At 39.6% G+C, this 22,799-nt stretch overlaps 1 protein-coding gene across 2 annotated transcripts in view; it reads right to left on the reverse strand.

Annotated features, from left to right (window-relative positions):
• Nucleotides 1-22,799, reverse strand: part of celsr3 (cadherin, EGF LAG seven-pass G-type receptor 3) — a 76,756-nt gene that overhangs the window by 48,083 nt on the left and 5,874 nt on the right. For both annotated transcript variants that reach the window (XM_077544089.1, XM_077544096.1), the window contains exons 2-3: nucleotides 9,876-10,219; nucleotides 8,894-9,182 (exon numbers count right to left, since the gene is read on the reverse strand). In XM_077544089.1, coding sequence (XP_077400215.1) covers nucleotides 8,894-9,182; nucleotides 9,876-10,219 — 633 coding nt within the window. The remainder of the gene's footprint in view (nucleotides 1-8,893; nucleotides 9,183-9,875; nucleotides 10,220-22,799) is intronic.

Consider the following 22,799-nt stretch of genomic DNA (forward strand, 5'->3'; position numbering starts at 1 on the left):
TGGTAAGACATGACTATTTAATTCAAATTAGTTGAATTTAGATGAGTGTTTATGACACCCTCAGTGTTGCTATAGTTTAATGGCAATGCGCTTGGAAGTTGCACACAGACAAACAGACTGATGAAAACAGTCTCCATGGTGGAGGCAACAAATCAAAATAGAGTTTTATCTGCCAGTATGTCTCCAGACACCCATGAAAAGAAACACCCACGCAAGTCCTCTATCACCACACACAGAATGAAGCACATCGATGTTCAGTTTCCACCTTTCCTAGAGCACTTTTGGACACAAATATATTCTGACACAGCAGCTGCTCACACTCACACTTCCCCCTTGGCAAAAAAAAGAGCAAACAGGCCTCCAGATAGATTATTGCTCCTTAAGGACGCTCTTTAGAACCTGACGACGGCCTTTCAAACGTACACACTACGCAAGATGGCAAGGAGAAAGGCATTCTCATTACATACATAAGCAATGTATATCTGATGGTGTTATTAGTATTAGTATTTCTCTTATTTGCACACACACACAAACACACCAACACACACACAAGCACAAAGAATCATTGCCCTTGCCCTGGAGGCTGTCAGGTTTGATCATGTTACTGTCTCTGTTGGCACTTTGTTTGTGCTGCTTTTAGCAGGTGCCCACTGGCAAGAAGCCCCCCACACATACACATTTGGAAGTCAATAGAAACCTTCGCCTTTCCTCATGATAGTTTGGATGAAAATATCATCAGACACAAAAGACATTGAGACAAACAAACAACAGCTACACATGTTTAGAGGGCAAGTAAGGACCCCAACACACACACACACACACACACACACGTACACAAGTGAACACAAACACCAAAATAATCACATTCTTCCCTCCAAGTGGTTCTAACCTGCATAGAGAATGTCTGCAGAGGAATCTGTTTGGAGCATTTGCGAGTGTTTTCAGGCATTGCAATTACATCATTGTTTTAACATTGTTTTTGTTTTAAGTAGATATCAAGTATATGGTTGGTGCTGATGACAAGTGGTCTTTGAGTTATGCATGTGGTTTCTCCCACCACCACTTTGCTTTCATGATCACTTTTGATTTCTTTCCCAAGTCTTCATCATCGTCCTACCCTCATCATCGCTCCCACAAGGATGACCATCTTGTCTGGTGAATGTGTTCTCACACACTACCAAACCCCCATGAGGAAGGAAGAAAAGGTGAACACACACCGCAAAGGTCTTGAGACAAAAACTGAATGATTGTCATCTTAGCCCGTCTTCCAGTACTGCTGTCACGTTCTCCACAACAAAAACATAAATGTGCGTCCGCAGAAGGCAACCACTTCAACAAGGACACACTTTTGCTAAAGCAGCAAATTGCTTGTCTTGCTTTTGTCTCTTGGACCACTTTTCTTCACAGACTCATTAATTTTAAAATAAACGAATAGACATTAATACTCATGAATAATGCGTGTGGCAAGACATAACACACCTGCAAATACACACACATGCATATGTCAAATACAGAGTCTGGTTCATTTTGCACACACAGTTGGGAATAGGTGGAAAGGCAGAGGCTGGGAAGAAATTGTAGAATGAACAAAAAAAAGAAAACATACAGACGCCCCAATTAGAAGAAGTAAAGAACAACACTTTCATTCTCAGATCGTGACAACGGAGAGCCGCCAAGTACTTTAGTCAAAAAAACATTCACATGTCAATGATACAATATTGATGATCCCAAAGCACTTGTTCCCCCAAATTGGAATAATTACACATACATCTTTTTGCATCCATAGATTTGAATTGTATTCTATTCAACATTTGGCCACAAAATTATTCAATTTAACACGGCAAATGTAATGATTAACCACATTTACAAGCGCTTAGTGACATGGACTGTATATTCATGCCAATTTAACTTTAACCCAAAAAGTTGGCTCAAATGAATAACCCACAAATTGGGTTAATTTGTGGGTTATTAACTTAATTTTACCCAACTTTTTGGGTTAAATAATTCAAAAAATTCAATTGGATTATTCAATTTACCCAAAAAGTTGGGACAAATGAATAACTGAAAAAACAACTCAACAGATCGGGTTGCTATTGTTTAATTTGACCCAAAATTTTTGATTAAATAACTCAAAAAGTTGAGTCGGTTCATTTTTGACCAAATTCAATTGGGTTATTCAATTTACCCAACAAGTTGAGTGAACAAATAACCAACAAAACAAGCCAAAAAATAGGTTGTTTGTGAATTATTAACTTAATTTGTTTAATAACTCAAAAAGTTGGGTCTGTCCATTTTTTACCCGATTTGGGTTATTTTTTACCCGATTTGGGTTACTTTTGACCCAACCGTTTTTTGAGTGATACTTCCAAATATAGAGCCCTTGGACTTCACATTAAGAACATTGACTGAGATCTAGCCGAGGACAGTACAGTCAGACCTTTCAAGAAGAAAGGATTTAAATAGAAGCCAAAGGTTAGCATAGCGGAAGAATGCACGCCATCTGAAAAAAAGTGTATTACAGGATGATAATGAAAGCTTATAAGTCAAAAGCGGTTATAAGTAGGCTAAGTAATGTATTATTTTAGTTTTGCTGTAGTACTGTAAATCAAGTGTTGAAGTATCAGTTTATATCGTGGATTGTGAATACAATTTTGAGGACATCTTTCAAGTTGGGAAATATTATACTTCGACCTGAATCATCATTTAATTGTTTCAGTTTTGTTTTTGTTCCACTTTGCCTCCCTCCAGTCTGTTGCTTCATCCTTCCTTTCCTCACCTGTGTTCCCTCTAGATCTTTATCCATCTTGCCTCATCTTTAGTTCCTCATCCCTTCTTCCTCCATTCTTGGCTTAATGTATTCAGACCATCCCTTCATTCATGCAGATGTTTTATTCATCAAAGCCACTATGTTCTTCAAGCACCCCTCGGCATCTTAGTTTGCTCCGCCTCGCCTCCCACCGCCTGGTCGCTCCCTCCTCTTTCACCCGACCACATGGTACATCCCTGGAGGCCAGTACACTCCATGCAGCATCCCTCTTTCCTTCCTCTTGTCTTCCCTCTGTAGGTCTCACTCCCTGTTTAAATCTACCCTCTCTTTCTCATTCTCTCTCTCTTGTAGCCCCTCAAGAAATGCATAATGAACCCCAAATCTCCCAATTTGCTTAATCTGTGACTTTTTCGCATAAATAAACAATATTTGCTGTCATCGTTTAATTCTCGACTGTATGGTGAAAGGCAGTTTCCAATTGCCGGGTTTTGTGACTTGACAACAGCTGTTCAAAAGGAAAAGGAATCGTTTTATCTCTTTTGAAATATTTATCTTTTTTATTTCATCTCATACTTTGATTGATCCTTTTTTAGTACTCCCAATGAACTGTGGGTGTATCCGCAATGTGTCCACTTGCTGCATTGTTTGGGTTTGAAACTTACAATTACAATAAGTCTTTTAACTACCACTTGCAGATGATTTAGTAGCAAACAGTTAACTATACACAGTGCTTACAGTAAACAATATATCACAATTTAATATTAAGTGGAACAACAGATTAAGTACTGGGTAGGAAATTCTCACCATTCTCCTGCTCTCAAATATTTAACCGTAACCTCATGGTTTTGCTGTTTTAATATTTTAAGCTGGTTGACTTCTTTTTAGACAGACATTTATCCCCTTGATGTCTATTTCCGCTAATTTGTCTCTAATCATTACATAAATGTAAATAGCTGTAACTCTACTCACTGTTTGTGCTTTGTTTTTTTTTTCCATTATTATTATTTTAACCACCAGAAACATCCAGCTCAGATTTGGACAATTGCAGTGCTGTGCTGAGGTTCTGACGCTTTGTTAAATCATGTGCATCATTGACAGTGCTATAACATTGTTTGTTTGTTTTTTTCTTTTTCTTTTCTGGAGAGCTCAGTATTGTTCATTCGGTAATTTTACCGATTTGACATGACATCATCATTGCTCTCTCTTTTTTATTTTTTTAAATTAAATTTTATTTTTAATTATTTTGTATGTGGGTGAGTATGTGTATGTGCGTGTGTGAGTGCGTGTGGCTGTGTATTCATTAGTTCACCTAAAACCTATTAAAAAATTCCATACCGTTCACCTAAACTGAACACTTCAGAACCCAGCCATAGCTAGGAAGGACCAAAGAAAAGAAAATAAAGTGAAATCCAGCACCGACCACCGTGCTATAACATTGTTGAAGCAACCTTAAACATACACCTGCTACTCATGAATGTGCCTGACTGGTCCCACTAAATTTGTACCACCTCCTCTTGAGAACAGTAGGGCAATAATGATGATGTGTGCTGATGAGTGTACTGAGACATTCAAAGCGTCTTGTGCTTGTACTTCCCATCCCTCAGGTCTTTGTATGCAGTAGTTTGCCTTTTGAAAGATCGTTTCAAATGTCCTCCCTTCATCAGCTACCACCTTGCTTTGTTCCAAACAAAGCACTCTTCCATCCAGTTCTAAATTGTGGGATTGTACTACATGCTTCAATTTCACCAAAACATACTGCACTAGATGTATGCTGCTCTTTATTTCCACTATGCAACAATCGACTAGCTTCATAACACACCAAACAATTGAGAAAATACATTTATTCTCTCTCCTCTGTCAGATGGATTAAATTTCTCACTTTAACACGCACATCAGCCAAAACTAATCTAATTTTTTCCTATACAGACGCTCCCCTACTTACAAACATTCGAGTTACGAACAACGGTACATATGAACATGTCTGCGCGCATGCGCGCATGTCAAAAAATGTTCGGAAAGAGATGCTGTAAGTTAGATTTTGTATTGCGCACCTTTTTCCGAGTACTGTTTCTTTCCGCCGCTAATACCGACGCTTGGCGCTGTGAGAGCTCACCCAGCATTGGAGGCTCAGCAACGTGTCGAGGAGGAGGAAGAAGAAGAAACGCCTGTCGCTCATAGATAAAGCCATCGCACTCTTCGAGCAGCAAGACCCAAATATTGAACGTTGCACAAAGGTTGCAAATCAATTGAATGATGCCATACAGTGCTACCGCATCATTTATGATGAAAAAAGAAGAAAACTGTGCAATCGTCGTTAGATCGCTTCTTTCGGCCAGTTTCTAGTAAATCCTCCAAGGAAGATACTCATCAACCCTCATCTTCTTCTCCTCGACCCTCAACTTCTTTCTACATTGAAGTTACGGAGGAGGAAGTAACTTTTGAAGCCCATTCCAGCGACGACGAAGAACCTCTCATGATATAAAATCCTCCTCTTCCTCCTCCTCCTCCTCCATCAAATCCTTAAGCATCGAGTACATCTTCCAAAAGTAAGTTACACTTCATTTTATTTATCTTATTACGTACATGTACATACTGTGTGTGTCTCTCGCTCTCTCTCTCTAACATACGTAGTACAGTACTGTACGTATTCTCTTTAAACATAAATTATAATACAAAATATAGCACTGAAGCAACTTACGAACAAATTCACCTTACGAACGATCGCTCGGAACGTAACTCGTTCGTAAGTTGGGGAGCGTCTGTACTGTATTTCCTTGCCGTCTCTCTTTAGCGTTGTCTCAGCTATTCTGTGTATGAAATAGAGCCTGCTGCACAACCACCATGAGATTTCAATTCTATTTGCGTCTTCTCTCGCTCTCCTCACAAAGTAATTTAGTCTGCATCCCTGTTTGTGTCTCGTCTCCTCTTTGCAGCTCAAAGCACTCCCTTAAAGGTGCATTTACCGTGTTATACATCACCATCTTAAGCGTCAAATTAGATAATCATCCTTCATCCTTTCTTATCTTTTTCATGGCATTAAAGTTATTAAATGTTTGGGATCCACATTCACACTACAGTTTGGCTAAATATTCAGATGAGTTCAGCAGAATCACACAAATGTACCAGTACATCTGAGCCAGGACCATAAAGTTTTGTTTCTCAAGAGGTGTCTCAATTTTTGTTAGTAGAGTATACCGTTGGAATGTCTGATCTACTTTAGGGACATTCAATAATTTTTAAGGATAACGAATATAAATATATATACAATTTCAATACCGGCATGTCCTCATTAGGATTTGAGCTAAAGGGAATCTCAGCAGACTTTGAGCAAGATGCAGAGGACTGCACATCAATTGTATGGCATAGAAAAACAAACAGTTACACTCACATTTACACAATTTAGAATCCTCAATTAACCCAATCCTGATTTTGGAACGTGGAAATAAACCGCAGTAGTCGTTGACAACCCAAGCAGGCATGCCAACACCACAGAGAAGGGTGTGATGGGATATTCGAACCATGATTTTGAAGTAGATGTGCTGGCCACACGCTCCACCGAGTATATTGTGCAATGCATTTACAGTGAGTGAATTTAATTTGCTGAGGATGGTGTTTGTACTTTATAAAAAGGCCATTAATTTTTGCCATTAAGTTGTTTGCTAAGAAGAAGAAAGATATGCTGTGTGGTAATAATAAACGCAAAACTAAGCACATTGGATTGGGGGGAAATCAATTAGTTCCTGATTATTCACGCCGCCACCCAACTCTTTACGCCCACACACACACCAACACCCCCAGACTCCTTTGGATTTCTTTCACTTACTTGAAAACATTTGCAACCCATTTTCGCCTACAGTGCTTCCCCCATAAATATATCCTTCTCCTCTCCACAGTTCTTCATATCTTTGATCTCGTGTGTTCCCTCATCTGTCCCATCTATCACTTTATTTTACAACTCTATACGGGCACCATCCACAGTCTTGGGCCACCCTAGTTTTGAAAGCAAAAATTATCTTGAGCAAATCGCAAACATGAATGTTTCCTAGTTGGGTTGGTCAGTGACATGTCCGACACTTTTTTCCCCATCTTTATCCATTTGTTGCATTTGGTAGCCATGTTGCTCAGATTCAGATATGCCAGCCAGATTTCCTCAGATCAGGTTCTAATCATTTTTTTTTTATTGTATTTTTTTATGTAGGGTCTTATGTAGAATAAGGGTGAAAGGTTTTATCCATGTGTAGAACTTCTTTGGGATCCAAAAAGAACAGAATGTACAAATTGCATGGGCCAAGTACGTGCCTTGTATGATGTGGCAGGTGACAAAATAATTGAAACTAAATGAAAAAGTGCAAAGTAAAAGGATTCCGTCAGAATTCAAAAGAATATATAGCAATCCAAGTGAATTAAAAGAAGTACATTGGATATTTGCATAATTGCAGGTTCCTGGTTAAAACAAAAAGTATAATAGAGCATAATATAGTTCAATGTTTATGGTTTGTGTTGTGTATTAAAGAACATCAAATACAGTTGGAGTTACAAAATAAGAGCACAAAAAAACAATATTCTTTCGCAGTATAATGTTCATATCTATTGTTGTATGGTATGTGGCACACAAGATATAGTGTACATAATGTATATAAGTATAAATAACCCTCAATTTTACTTCCTTGAATTCTGATGGAAAATATCCAACTTTGGAGCATTTTCAAACTTCTTCAGCTAATAATGGAGAGTTCCAACCACATGTCCAGACAAAAACATAAATGTTTTCTCTTTTTTCCCCTAACCCTTCCCCTGATTATCCTTGTAAGGTATAAACCACTAATAGGTGTGTCCTTTTGGTCTAAATTTTCTTTATCATTTGGTGGGATGAATTTATTTTATCAGTCACCCACATAGCTTCTCTTGGCTGCCTTACTGATATCATGTCATTCCAACCAATTGTGCTCAGTTTTCATTCTATTCACTCTTTGTCCTGACTCTTTCTGAATGTCTCGGTGGGAGTTTGAAACTACTTTTCCTCTCTGATGTGGCGCTGCACGGCACCATTTCAATTCAAACACAAAAGGAAGTCAAAAACTAAAAAGGAAACAGCAGCTTATAGAGTAAAGCAAAGCAGAAGGATAAAGAAGTCATGCTGTGCATTTTTGTGTGTGTAAATAACAAAGTAACAGGTAGATGACTGCAAAGGAGAAATTCTTCCACGACGCAATGGTGCTTGTTTCATGTTGTCAGACTCAACACGACAAAAGAGGGAAAACACCACAGATCAAAAACAATGTCAATGTGGGACGCCAACAAAAGAGACAGTTGGCTTCAGCTCACATAAACTCGTTCCAACAATAAACAAAACATATTTTATCCGAGGCCACCATTTCATTTATTTGGAGGTGATCCGGATTTGAAATTCATGAGTGGCCTAACACACTTTTTATCAGTCTTAGATCTGGGCCAGCTCCAGAGTAATTACATGAAAATGAAAAACCATAATAATTATACAGCATGCTCCAATTTGTGAATTTTTCCTGAACTCCAGAACTTCTACTTCTTCTACCAACCCACCCAGTCTATGCTCTTAACCTGGCAATTAATCAGTTTAAAACAGTTTATTGAATAGTTTCCATATTGAGTTGCCGTTTAAGAAGCTGCAGCATAACAAAGTGCTTAAAGCAGAAGTCAACCCCCCCCAAAAAAATCCCTGACAATAATATATTCTATGCAGCCCCACCTGTTTAAATACGAAATTCTGGTTAATATTGCATTAGTGGAATATTAGTCAAGCAGCAAAATACAGCATTTTTTTAATCTATATCAAGAGGCGGCCATTTTGCCACTTACTGTCGAATGAAATTACATCACAGTTGCTCAGGCCTCAGGATACAACCAATCACAACTCAGCTTCAGAAAACAGGTGAGCTGTGATTGGTCATTGCCTGCGCCTGAGCAACTGTGATGTCGTCTTTAGTTGACAGCAAGGGAAAAAATGGCCGCCCCCTGAGATGGATAAAAAGGGCTGGATTTTGCTGCATAACTAATATTCCACAAATGTAATATTAATCAGAATGCCATGTAAGTTTGACTTCCTCTTTAATTCTATTTGTACAAATAGGATGCATGACAACTCACCAGTGTAGTCCTCACGGCAGATGCACGTGTACCCTCCCTCTTTGCGGGCGCACACGCCTCCGTTCAGGCACGGGTTAGAGTAGCAAAGATTGATCTCCGTCTCGCAATAATCACCGGTGAAGCCCACGGGGCAGCGGCAGCGCAGCCCGGCAATGGGGTGAATGGGCCGAAATAAGATGGATGGTGAGGAGATGAAGGGGGCAGAGCTATTGAAACGCAGCACGGAGATGCACTTCATGTAGTTCTGACACGGCTCACGTAGACATACGTTGTCGTCGAATGGAAGGACCTGAGGGGCCAGAAAGTGTCAAACACAGAAAGAAAGAAATTGATCAGAGCATGTCAAGGCATCTTCAGATATGCAAATATGCCCATGGGCAGTATAGAGCCAATTCCATTGCAGGTGTCAAACTCCACAAGCGAAAGCTTGCCAAAATTTTTCCTTGACTTCTGTTCAAAACTGGTTATCAATCATCAAAATAATTATCAAATGCAGGGGCAATAATGTAATATGACAGAATAACAAGATTGTTAAAAGCTGGCACTCTATTTTGAATATTCACCTAAAAGAAGAAAAACAATGAATAGGTTGATGCACAATAGCATTAGAGTGAATGGTAAAATTACCGAATGAACAATACTGAGCTCTCCAGAAAAAAAAAGAAAAGAAAAAAAAGCATTAGAGTGATTCCTCATCCCATGTTTTCTTCATTATTTTCTGATAAATGCACGTCTCTCAGTATATAATATTGTTATATGCAATGTATTGTTTTAGACACACAATAGTACACACACACTGTAGTAGCCTATGCATTCTAACGTAAATCGGTTGCATTCAAATAGCACCTTTGTTCCGTCAAGGTTAAACATCTTTTATGCTCGTCTCAGTCATACGTTCCATTAGGGTGTACGTTTCCATGGGAACAAAAGTGAACATACATAAGAAGCAACCGGGTTTGGAGTATCTTGCAAGGTTACGAACCTCCATCTGTGTGAGCGAGGTCAGCCGCGGCCTGTTCAGGTACAGTTGCTCCTCCAACGCCTCGGAAGGAAAGAAGTGTCCACCAGGTAGCGCCGCGGAGAAGCTCACGTTCAGGATCCCTCCCGGCGCCGCATCCATGTCCGGCTGGATGTTGAAGATGAAAACATCTTCAACGGGCACCGAGAGAACCGCCGACACACCCTCCAGGAAGTGACCCAGCTGCGGTGAGAGGAAGTGCTCCTGGGACATGTTCTGCAAGCGGACGGTGACGCTGCTGCCCAACATGTCCTCGGTAATGATGAGGACACGTAGGACACAGTGCGCAGAAATGCTGTGAACACCATCTGTAAGCAAAAGAAGAAAAAGAAAAAAAAAGAAAATGAATTAAAATGTTGATAAGGAGGACGTGAGGGGAGTGACAAGGAAGTAAAGAAGGAATGCACAACAAAGAAAACAGAAAGAGGATCGATCAAACGCAGGATAAAGGAATGAAAATGTAGAACTGGTAATTACTGCAACGTGCAATATGGTTTACAAATAGGCTATGTCACAAAAATAACAAAACAAATAACAACAATATTACGATAAGATAGTGCTAGCAGGACCTTAGCAGAATTTGACGGGCCAAATACACCACAAAGAAGTAGGAATGTTCGCTCATAGATAGTCACAAGGTATCCTTCACACTCTAAAAAGAAAATTGTTGTACCAATTTAGGATTTAACAGAGAATTGTTGACCAACTTAATAAAATTGCTTCAAGTGGTCACACATGAATTGAATTGAAAGTTAATCCAAAGTGAATATATTAAGTTTATAATAATGCATCAGATTTATTTAGCGCTTTTCTATCTAATCAGATACTCAAAGACGCTTTACAATGGAACGGATACATTATTCATGCACTTACACATCCAAACTGCTGACGGAAGCGTGGCTGCCAGTGTGCGCCTACGGCCCCTCCGACCACCACCAAACATTCGCACCTTCCATACACCAGTGTGAGAAGCACTGGAGGCAATGTGTGTGAAGTGCCTTGAACGACACATGACTTGACCTTCTGGTTACTGAACAACCATCTCTACACCCTGAGCCACAGCCACCACGCCAAGTTTAACAAACTCAGAATTCATTAAACTTAATAAATTCACTTTGGAGTAACTTAATTCAATCGTATGTTACCAGCAATTTTATTAAGTTGGTCACCAATTCTCTGTTTAATCTTAAATTGGATCAAAAATTATCTTTTAAGATTGAAGGACTCCCCTTCATTAACTCATCAGCAAAACAATGGAGAGCGCAATATCACTCTTGGTCCATGTTAAGATTTCAAGCACTGTTACATACAGAATGTGACTATGTGTTCTAAACAAAAACATATCTGCCCATGGATTACAATGAGTAATACAACTGGGGGAGGAAAAACAGCTACTTTGTGGTTTTATATTGCGGGTTTTCAATTGTGACCATAACTTCGACTATTGTAGTCGTACCGCGCTATTTTCTGGATCTCTTGCCATTTTTTTTCCCCTTCTAAGTAGGACCAGTCAAAAAAAATACATTTCTTTTTCTTTTCTTTTTTAGAGGAAATTTGTTTTACAAAAACCAAGAGTGTGAATGGGAAAACTCTTGTACCTTTGGCTACAATGCAATGCAGGATTCTGGTTAAGGTAAGCCATTTTAAACTAAAAAGAAAAAGCGTAATGTAGTTAGTAAGCGGCGGTTTCATCGTCCTCATATAACGTCTGTGCCTTGTATCCTGTGTGAGGCTTTTTGTGCGCTCATCATTTTTCCCTTAGCGTGGGAAACCATGGAACATATCACCCGTGAAAAGTGAGAGAACACTGAAAGGTAGGCTACTGCTTGGGACCGATGACACAGAGGGGCTGATTTACTTTATTTAAGATCCCAAATAGTGAGTTCTCAATTGTGTGTTCACTCTGATAGATTGTGCGCACCATTGGCAACAGTTGTAAAAGTGGTGGAGACAATATTTAAAAGAGGGATTTGCTCTTTAGCAAGCTCTGATGCTTTTTACACGGAACATTTGCGAGAGCACCAAACGCGCAAAATAAAGTTTGAAGTGATGGAATTGGAAGTCTTAGTGGAGGCAAACAATGATATGTATTATGTATAAATGAGTTCCAGAAAATAAATAACACTGATCATTTTGAGAACCCCAACTACATAAAATACATATATTGTTTTATTTCACTGGTCCTGAAAATGTGGTAATTGGATGGAGCCTATCTTGCATAATATTGCACTTACAGTTACAATTATTTACTACACTTAGCGCAGGGGTAGGCAAGTTCGGTCCTAGAGAGCCGCAGTCCTGCATGTTTTGGATGTCTCCCTCCTCGAACACAGCTGAGAGGCTTCTGCAGAACGTAATTAAAAACCGAACTTGCCGATCCCTGACTTAGCGGGTGGCATGGCTCAGTGGTAGAGTGGTTGTCTCCCAACCCAGTGGTTGTGGGTTTGATCACCAGCCTTTGTAACCATGTCCAACAACATGGGGCAGCACATTCAGAAAACTGCTCTGGCACAGGGCAGCACTGGTTGTCACAATAGCCGAGTTTACATGGAGCCATGTATTCCAATTTGAATGAATCCGAAAGGCCACACGGAAGGAAAATGCTCCATTTAAACACTTCAATCCGAATGAAGAGGCTGAATTTGAATGGAATTTCATTCGGAATCACAGGGGTGGTATATTCCTTTCGTCAAGCCGAATGAGCGTCATGTAAACACTTCAATCGAAATGGCGAGGTTGCATCCGGTATGCGCATGCTCTGTCTTGACGGAAATGCATATGAACTCCATCTTGATAAATCATGTGATCGACGGCTGATGCGGAGTTGATCTGATTAAAGGAGCTGAGCATGTAAACGGCAGATTGGAATGGATCACGTCACATGTAAACAGGTGACCACAGATCTTCATTCAGAATGATTTGAATCGATTCGGAATATCCAAAAATGCAGCTAGTGATGTAAAATGACCCACATGCACAGAAATGCAAAGTAACTCGAAAGTCGTTTAGTCATAGGTGAGATAGCGTGACTCCTTCTTTTGACTTGCTCCAAGTCAGCCCTGCTTACATCCTTATGAGGCTCGAAAATGTCATTGCTTAATGGACGATATGTTGCAAGAGAACTTTGGGGGCATTGCAAAAATGTTTAAACAAGCAGAAAAGTTCCCCCCACAGCTTCTCGTTTTGTTTGCCCTATACTGGCACCGATTTCTCTACCTTCCTTTCAGACTTGCCATATAGAGTATCAAAATCAGCCACCACTTTTGCATACAGTATACACTACTTAAAAAAAATAAAATCTGTTCAAATGTATTTCACTCTTTAAAATAAAAGCAAAGAAAAGGGGACAGAAAGAAGTGAAAACTTGTTCTATCTGCCCCTGATCAACATAAAAAAATAAACACAAAATGAATGACAGCGAGCGGTCAAGTCACTTTTAATGTAACAATTCTATAAAAAATAATTCAACAGCATGTCCTTGTGCTATATATATTTTTCCAGTAATTGTGCTTTTATACATTTTTTTAAAACTACAGATAGACTGAGAAGATTTTGTTTTATAATCCAGATTGCTCCACAAACTGACACCTTGACTTGAAATACATCGTTCTTTTTGTTTTGTTCTATATTTAGGTTATATTGATTTTATATATTACATATACACTTTTGCAATTTTGTGAGTTTGACAGTCACAATCCTGGTTGGACCCCATTGGTGGATCAGCCTCCACATTTTGCATGCGCAATTTAGTTTGAAAACTGACAAGTTTGCAAACCTTTAGTAAACCAGGCCCAGAGTGTTTAAAATGTGCAAAATTTCAACCATGACTGCAAAAATAAGACAAATAGAAGCTGAAAGAGGAAGTTTGTAGACATCGGAAGGAAGAAAAAGACAATGGAGGGTAATGTAGGATTTCTTTTTTTAAATTAAAAAACAGCCCACTATAATATAAAATAAAATATGTCTTACTAAATATTAATATGAAAAAATAAATCACGAGAAAATGATGAACTGAGAATCAATCATTAATGTATACAGTACAAGTAAGTAAGAAAAACAATAAGCGAAATCAAGAGAAGGAGAGTGTGCTAAAAAAGAGAGAGAAAGGCGGAAGCGAGGAGGGGGTTGGGTGGGGTGGCAGCTGGTTTGATTACCGGATTATGAGGAGCCTCACTCCCTACTGACCTCTAACACACACACACACACACACACACACACACACAATTGCATGCACACACAGACTAGGGTGACAAATAAGGAGCCAGAAGGAGGAGGGACATTAAGGCGTAAGACACTAAAATATGGATGAACACTTACAGACTACATAGACCTATTACGTAGTCTTGATACACAAACTGATAACACTGCATACAGTATGATTCAATAAACTGCATCTTATCATCGTCAACTTCCGAGGGCCAAAGGGCAACATTATTTCATTATTGTCATCACTGCACATCATGTAGCACAAATTGAAGCTGATCTCCTATTGTCATTTAAATTACAGAAATCTTGGGAATGACTGTGGATAATCTGCTGGAGTAGGGTTTAATCACTCATGCACACACACACAGACACATGCGCGCGCACACACACATTGTGTATACATTTCACGTCAGTGTGTTTACAGAACACAGTGTAATTACAAATCTCCTGACACTGCTCTTGATTGTCGATGTATTTTTCCTACATTATACAGAATGGTACTTTGCTCACGCTCCAATAATAAAGTACACTTATTTATTACATTTTGAAGTTGTTGGGAGGTCATTTAAAAAGCTTCAAGCCAGAATTTAAAAAATGCTACTCCCAAAAACCATTGGTGGTATTGATTGAGCAGACTGATTGTTTTCATAACCACTGCCAAGCGTAAAATGTATTGAGTTGTTTTGTTTGGTAATTAATTATGTGGCGGGGTGGAACATGAACCAAGCAAGAAACTGTTTCATTTAGGTGCTAGAAATCTATGGAATTGTTCCCCTTGCCACAGACAGAATGCAGAGTCCCATTTACCCCGTTGAGTCTTTCTCCAAAAGCAAGACGCATCCTGCTTAAAATACCGAGTTCTCTCACTTTTTTGTCTGCATTCTTTTCTCTTTTTGCCAGTGATAAGACTTCGCACTCCCTGTCACAGAATCAAAAATAATATGTTCCTGCCATCTTATTACATCTTCAGCACACCACAAAACAAAGTGTCATTTGCGTTTTTATTTGGACATTCATTGTTGTCACGTTATAATATCATGAGCGAAATCCTCTGCTATAGCACAGAATAGCAAAAACAAACCATAGGTAATCCATCCATTTTCTTAACCGCTTTTCCTCACAAAGGTCGCTGGAGCCTATCCCAGCTGGCTTCGGGAAGTAGGCAGGGTACACCCTGAACTGGTTGCCAGCCAATCACAGGGCACACAGAGACGAACAACCATCCACACTCACAATCACACCTATGGACAATTTGGAGTGTTCAATTAACCTGCCATGTGGGAGGAAACCGGAGTACCAGGAGGAAACCCGCGCAAGCACGGGGAGAACATGCAAACTCCACCCAGGAAGGCCCAAGCCCGGACTTGATCTCACGTCCTCTGCACTGGGAGGCGGACGTGCTAACCAGTCAGCCACCGTGCCGCCCACCATAGGTAATATCTTCTGGAATTATATTGAAACAAAAAATGTCCTCCACTTTGCTCTCTGACCTAGCACAACAATCAGTTATCTCAGTCTGATGAAGGTTAAAAAGTCTAAGCTTGCTTCAGGAGCACATGGGACTTTGACTGACACATTGCAAATCCACCATCAGTCGGACAATCCCACTTGAACAAACAAGGTCAGACAAACATCCATCTCAAGTGGAGATGTGTGTGCCTGACGTCTCTCCAAATGTGAAAATACAAAGAATAGCCTGCACACAAGCTGTAGAGAAGAGATGACAAAAAACATGACTGTTGACTGATACCATTATTTATTTATTCAGAAATATACATCCGGCTTTGGAATAGAAAGCCATGCAACCCCTGTGAAACACTCTTGAGTGGTGATGTGATGTGAGGACAGGTGATCTTGCATATAACTTCCTAATAAAGCATCTAAGTTATAAATATTGTATCAGCCTTTCTGACGCTTTAGCGTGCATGGAGACAATAAAACATTAATATCTCACAAAGTCCACAAATGGAAAGTTACTTTGCTATTTTGTTGCACAATGGAAGAACAAAGGATTTTGTAAATAACTCGGGAGAAGCTTTCTCAAGCCCTGTGGACTTGACGACATCATCTTCCCCCTCAAAAGCGGGGAGAGCGCTCATAAAGCCTTAAAAAAATGAACATGCTGATGCGGAATCACCAGTGAGGTCCCGCTGGTGCCAGAAAACCAGTTCGACATAAGAACCGATGAGTGTTCTGCCGCTAAGTGGGTCTGCTTGGTGGGTAGACAAGTGGGGATTTCTCCGCTATCTCACTTTGCCAGGTAGCCTGACTAATAGGACACTGAAAGCTTCTTGAATGTCAGAGCATTGCAAGCTCACATCCAGGAAAGCCGGATGCAAATAGTCTGCAAAGTCGTGCAAAACGGAAGCCCACAGCTTGAGCTGAAAGCATACATGGAAATGTATTTTTACTAGGCCGCCATGAAAATATAACATCTAGCTAATACGGTTATAAAAAAATTGCAAATTTAAATGCCCTTGAGGTCATTTGAAATTCAACCAAAATTTCTGAGAATGAATGAGAATGAGATGAACTCTGCATGTAGTGGTTTCACCTTTAGAACTTGTTTTCCAAAAGAGAAGTAGACCTAACAAGGTATGTCAAGTGAAGAGAAATCTGAAGAGGAATGAAGTGGGGCCACCTTCACCAAGTGATTAAGATCACAGCTTGAATACAAAAAAAAAAAAAGAGCAATGATGATGACATGTCAAATCGGTAAAATTACCGAATGAACAATACTGAGCTCTCCCCAACAAAAAAAAAAGATCACAGCTTGAAACTGCAGGGATCCCGGTCAAGTCATCGACCGGGAGACGATTGTGGGCAAAAACAAAAACATCCGATTCAGCAAAGTGTGGACAGAGTTTGACAGGATGCAGCAATGGACCATCAACCCCCATAAGCCTCCAGACCCCCGGCTGTGGTGTCCTTGAGCAAGACACGGATACCCGGAACTGCTCCCCGGATGCCAAGTCACCTGCTGCTCCAAGTGTGTGCCTCGAACTCTCAGCATGCATCAAGTTAAAAGTCTTTTCTGGTTGTTATTTTGCTGTTACAGTCGTCAACTTGTTTTACACATCTAAGACAATTAAAAATGTTATAAATGACATGCGTGAGCAATGCAAATCATAAATCCGCCTACATAAGGAAATGTTGATTGCTGCTTACACATTACAAATATTAATATCCTTATACTTGTATGGCTGCGGCGAATGGAGAAAAAGATACTTCAAACGTTACAGATAATAAATATTTATAATGGAAATAGTTTTGCCCTACAACTGATTTCCATTATTTCTGATGTGGAAAAAAAAATCCATTCCACTGTAGATTGGTATTAAAAACCCATAACGGCGCACCTTTTAGTTTGCTAATAGACAAAAGCAACTTTTGTATCTTAAGGATATAATTTTGACTGGTTAAACAAGAAAATAGTGGGCAAACACTCTGTTATGTTTCGGTTTTGTGGGGTTGGGATTTTTGTTTAGTTTTGGGTGTTTGTGTCCTGTGTCATCTGTTTTGTTATGTTGCCCCTGAGGTTTTCCCTTGTCTCGTCAAGCTTTATGTGATCCACCTGTGTTTGCCTGACCTTCCTCGTGTGTCAACCAATCAGTGCCCCCTGACACTTGTGTCTTGCCCAGGTGTGTCTCGTCTTGTCAATTAGTGTTGGTCTATTTAGGCCCCGTCCAGACAGAAGCATTTGTTCCTCAAACAAATCTTGTACACAAAGAAGCATTTTATTTAAATTCAAACGGTCCAGTTGTGTGTTAATACTGATCAGTGACAGTTCTGTATTGTAAATAATGCATGGTGACAAAGCTACAACAATGAATACAGTGCAAATAAATGCATCCTTGAATCAAGCACTTGAGTCAACAAAACACAGCACCTTGATTACCTGTGCTGCATAAAATGCAGCCATTCCCCCACTTTCAGGTGGACACCTGTACATGGCTGACAACTAAAACAAATGCACTCAATTAATTTACCAAATATCAGAATAAAATGACTATTATCAAAGATAAAGTCACTGAAGTTACTATGGTGTTAATCTATTTTGTTTAAATTAATATCTCTTCATATGCTCACAAATTCATGGGATGTAGATATAGCAGACACGTCTGACAGGATTAAATGCTTAAAAGCCCCTCTTGCTTCATTCATATTCATTGGTACTGTTGTGGTTAAGAGTCTGGCTGAGTATCTGCTCTCTTGCTCATTTAAGAGATTGGGATTAAAAGTAAAAAGCCCAAAGGGGGAGATTTATTACAAATAGCATGCAACCGTTTAAAAAAAAAAAATGCAAAAATTGGATTTAGGCTGAACAAAAGCCATTTGCTGCTTCTCAGAAATACACAAAATGTCTGTCATGGTGCCTTCAGCCCATTAGTGTACAGTCCATGTCAACACCATCGGATGGGTTCAATCCTATTTCACACTGCGCTGTCAACATGGTTTTGTTGGGCCTGTATGTGATTCTCCTCTGCAGCTGGAAAAGGCCTCAAGTGCACAAGCAGGTTGACCTCACAAATTACTGCTGTGACAGTTCCTTCCCAATAAAAAAACATAGAGAGACAATTTACGCAGGCTCTTTATTTGGCACTATGGTCAACTTGTTTGAAATCATTGGCTGTACATTAATAAAAGTCAACTATGATCATTTTTGATTATTTGATCCTGGAACAGATCATTTCTGCTTTTCATTTTCTGTCGGAAAATTGTTTGGAATACAAACACATTGGACAGAAGTAATATATGTTGTGATAAATTAACCAACGTTATAGGAGCTTTGTTTTTTGTGCAACATTCGTCAACACTAAAACGCAATTTACGTGGTAATATCATTCTATTCTAGTCAAAGTACTGTTGATGTATCATTGCAACACACACGCAGACACACACAACCAGCTCAGCCACTGGCTGGATTGCTGATTTCTGCTCTGTTTGTTTTGAAAGCCTTTCAAGCCCTCAGGTCAGTCATTATACTAAAAGTAGAACTCAGTTGAAAAAACAGCAACACACACACAGACGGAGCAACCCTGGCAACATTAGGGTTCAAAGCAGCCTTTTACAACAGAAGCTTTAATCCTTTACATTAAACCGGATACTTGCGCCGACACAAAAGCCATCTCGCCTATTAAGTCCCTGCCCATTAGCCCGTATCACACGCACACACACACATCGCGTCTATTGTACTTCATAAGTTGATCTGCAGCCTCGCACAAATCCGCGCAACTTTGACCTCGCTGACATGCACGTGACAGCAGTTAGCAGCTGGATTGAGGCAGCTGCCAACATCCTGCATGGGAAATAACAAAGTAAAAATACTTGATTACAGTACTTATTTTTCAAGGACTGTATCTACAGTTTTCTGACATTTTTTTTACTCCCTTTTTGAAAGAATGCAATATGTTTCTACTACTTTTGTGTGTGGCGTGAAGCCCTCCTGCCACATGTCGAAATCTGAATTGTTAGCTGCCGTTTTAGTGCAGCGGCGACGACTCTTGCTTGCTTGTGTGTGCACATCCGTTGAAGCACGCAATGAGAATGTGAGCCGCTGAGCAACATGAGGAAATATGCAGGCCATTGAAGCTCCTGACAGGGTCACAGGTCTCAGGCTCTGGCATGGTTGCTGGCCTCTAACTACTCCAAAAAAAAGGCCATCTGGTTCTCTGTGCACCACCTGAAACATTTAACTCCTGGCAAGCAACTGTGGTCCAAGAGCACACCTAATGGCTTCTAATGGGCTGGTAAAAGCGCTCTATAGTGGCTTGACCTGTACAGTATGTATACAGTATAGTCAGTCAATGCATGCGGGCGGCTGTGGTTGCATGCCCATGAGGTTTCAGCTTTTGCTTTCACATTATGGTCTCCTCTCCCTGAATGAAACTCAACATATTAAACTAGAATGGAACAAAACATAACATAAACCTCCATCAAGGCTTATTTGGATGAGCATTGAGAACTGCTAAAAGTCTCACAGTACAAACTTAAATGGGGGGAAAAGGAAAATGCTGAATCTGCAGCTTGGAATGTGGTGGCATCTTCTTTGCTGTTTGTTTTAAATGCTCATTTCTCCATGCAAACATGTTTAGGGGCATGAGGAGTGAACTTTTCAAAACAGGATTTTTTTTTCCTTAGGATATATGATATTGTATAAAATCATTTTACTTAAGTGTGTTGATTCTAATCTGTGCAATGCAATGAGATGAGTTGGTTTTAAACCTGCTTAGACATAGTATGATTATTATTATTTTTGAATCACAAATATTACTGTATTGAGGAAATTAATCTCCCCAGAATGATAACTTTAAAAATGTATTGGCATGTGCAAACTATTCATTATAAATGGCACCCTTTATATTGTAAATACGCTGTTGTGAGCATTTGTTGTTGTTTCCTTATGCATCAGGCAAAATTGTGCTTCACCACTCTGAGTTAACACTATTAGTACTGATGTCCCCCAGAACAAATTGTATTTTTTTTTGTCCTCCAGCAGAGCCTTGCCCCTGAGAGTTGGAGAGTACAACCAAAGCCGTTCTTGGCCACTAGATATTTTTTTCTTTTTTTTTTTGCTTTGATCAAGGTCACCTTGAGCTGACTTCCTTTGTGGTGCCAAACTGCAATAAAAACATGATCCGTCTACAGTACAATGGCTGGCCCTGCAGCAAGATATTTGAGCATAATCATGTGCGTAAAAACTGTCTAAACATGAATGGGCAACACATTTAAACTACAATGAAGCAAAAACATGGGACTTATGCAGAGAATCAATAGAGTGGAAACTGAGAGAAAGAACTAGAGGAGAGGCCAAGACAAAAGAGGGGAGTGCAGCCCGAGCGCTCTCTGCCATGCACAGATACTATTGACTAAAAAGACATGAATACCCTCTGAAGCACAAAGCTTTTCAGCCACCTGAGAGTACACACTTGTGATCTAAAAATGAAGAAAAAAACACGCACAAATATCATGCATAATGTAAAAAAAAAACATGCAGAAATTCTGCCTGCTCACAGCGCACACAACTCTTGCATAAACGCAAAGCATATGCACAACCCATCTAGGAAGTGGTATGGAAAGCCAAGTTGTGTCATGTAGGAGAAGGCAGCTACCCAGGAGTCGTTTGGAGAATAACAGTGAAGTTCCGACAAGTGAGGTGTGAGTTCAAATGAAAGTAGGAAGCATGGCTCAATGTGAAGGAAGGATGCAGAGATGGTCTATGCATGAGTGCAAAAAATATGTATATGGTGAAATAAGAGCAGAGTGACTGTGTATGTGTATAGAATAAAAAAAGGCGAGAGTCATAGACACGCACACAGAGCAAGAGAGAGAGAAAAAGTGACAGCTTCGCTCCGAGCCTGACTGGCGCTGACTGTAGTTTCATTATAATCTCATAACTGTCACATCCTGGAGGGGTAAGATAGTGGGAGAATCTAATATGAATACACACTGTGAGTCAGTTCAAGCAAGCTGAATGCTCTGTAGAACAAGTCAGAGGGGCAGCGTTTTTGGCACATTTAAAAGTCCACAACGCGGATGCTTATTTAGTATCTCTAAATGAAGCTTCCTCACATTTTCCACTGGACAGGAGACAATAAATGAGCACATGCCACTTATTAATGAAATATGAACAATACCACATGCAATGACAAACACCAGCTAAAGGGAAATAAGGCACACAAATACTTTTTTTTCATCATAATTTTTTTTTCATTTATTATAAAGTATTATATTATGTGCACCCCTAAATTTACTAAAGGGACAGTGTGTAGAATTTTTATGTCCTCCAACACGCCTGATTCATATAATCAGCTCATCAGCAAGCTCTGCAGAAGCCTGATAATGATCCTGATCTTTAGAATCAGGCGTGTTGAAGGACATAAACTTTCAAAACCTGCAGGACTACAGCACTCAAGGACCAGGATTGGGAAAGCCTGCTCTATGACCACACTTCAATGTCAACACTCAGCTCTCTGGCACCAACGACCGTTTCTTTAAGACGTTTCTGTTCAGAGACAGTATATAAAGTTGTACTGTGTGTTACACTGTTATTTATTTAGAATGGAATCAGTATCAGCACTTATGTTCTAATGTGAAACGTGCATGCTCTTTTCACAAAAGTTGTGCTTGAAAGTTTACACACCCTAGTGGTATGTAAACTTATCAGTGCACTGTACGGTAAGACAAAAGCTTAATGCCCATAAAATCAAAAATACTGTGGCAATTGTTTTTGATATGTTCAGAGGTTGACATGAAAATAGATGTGCATGTAAATTTTGGTGACAATTCATAGCATTTTTGCATCATTAAGTGGCGTTTCTTTTCTTTTCTTTTTCTTTTTCTTTTTACAGTTGTGCTAATAAGTTTACATACCCGAAGGGGTTTTACCATTGAAGGGCGAGGAACCAAATATGGCACCTTTGTTTACTATGGTTTTCTGCAAGGCATAGACATTTTTTTTAAATATTCAAAAAATAAATAAACTCTGGTTATGGCCCCCAATAACACTCAAAATGTGATATTTTTGAATTTCATAGCATTTCAATGGGTGCCTTATAAAGGGTTAATAAGGTCAAATTTGTAACATTAATAACACAAGTTTTGCTGGTAAAATAATTCAAGTACTATGTAACAATTCACTTACTCATTATTTGACCTGTAGTCATTCATCTACCAAATATC

The sequence above is a fragment of the Vanacampus margaritifer genome, chromosome 1 (genome assembly GCF_051991255.1).
Source record: "Vanacampus margaritifer isolate UIUO_Vmar chromosome 1, RoL_Vmar_1.0, whole genome shotgun sequence".
NCBI lineage: Eukaryota > Metazoa > Chordata > Actinopteri > Syngnathiformes > Syngnathidae > Vanacampus > Vanacampus margaritifer.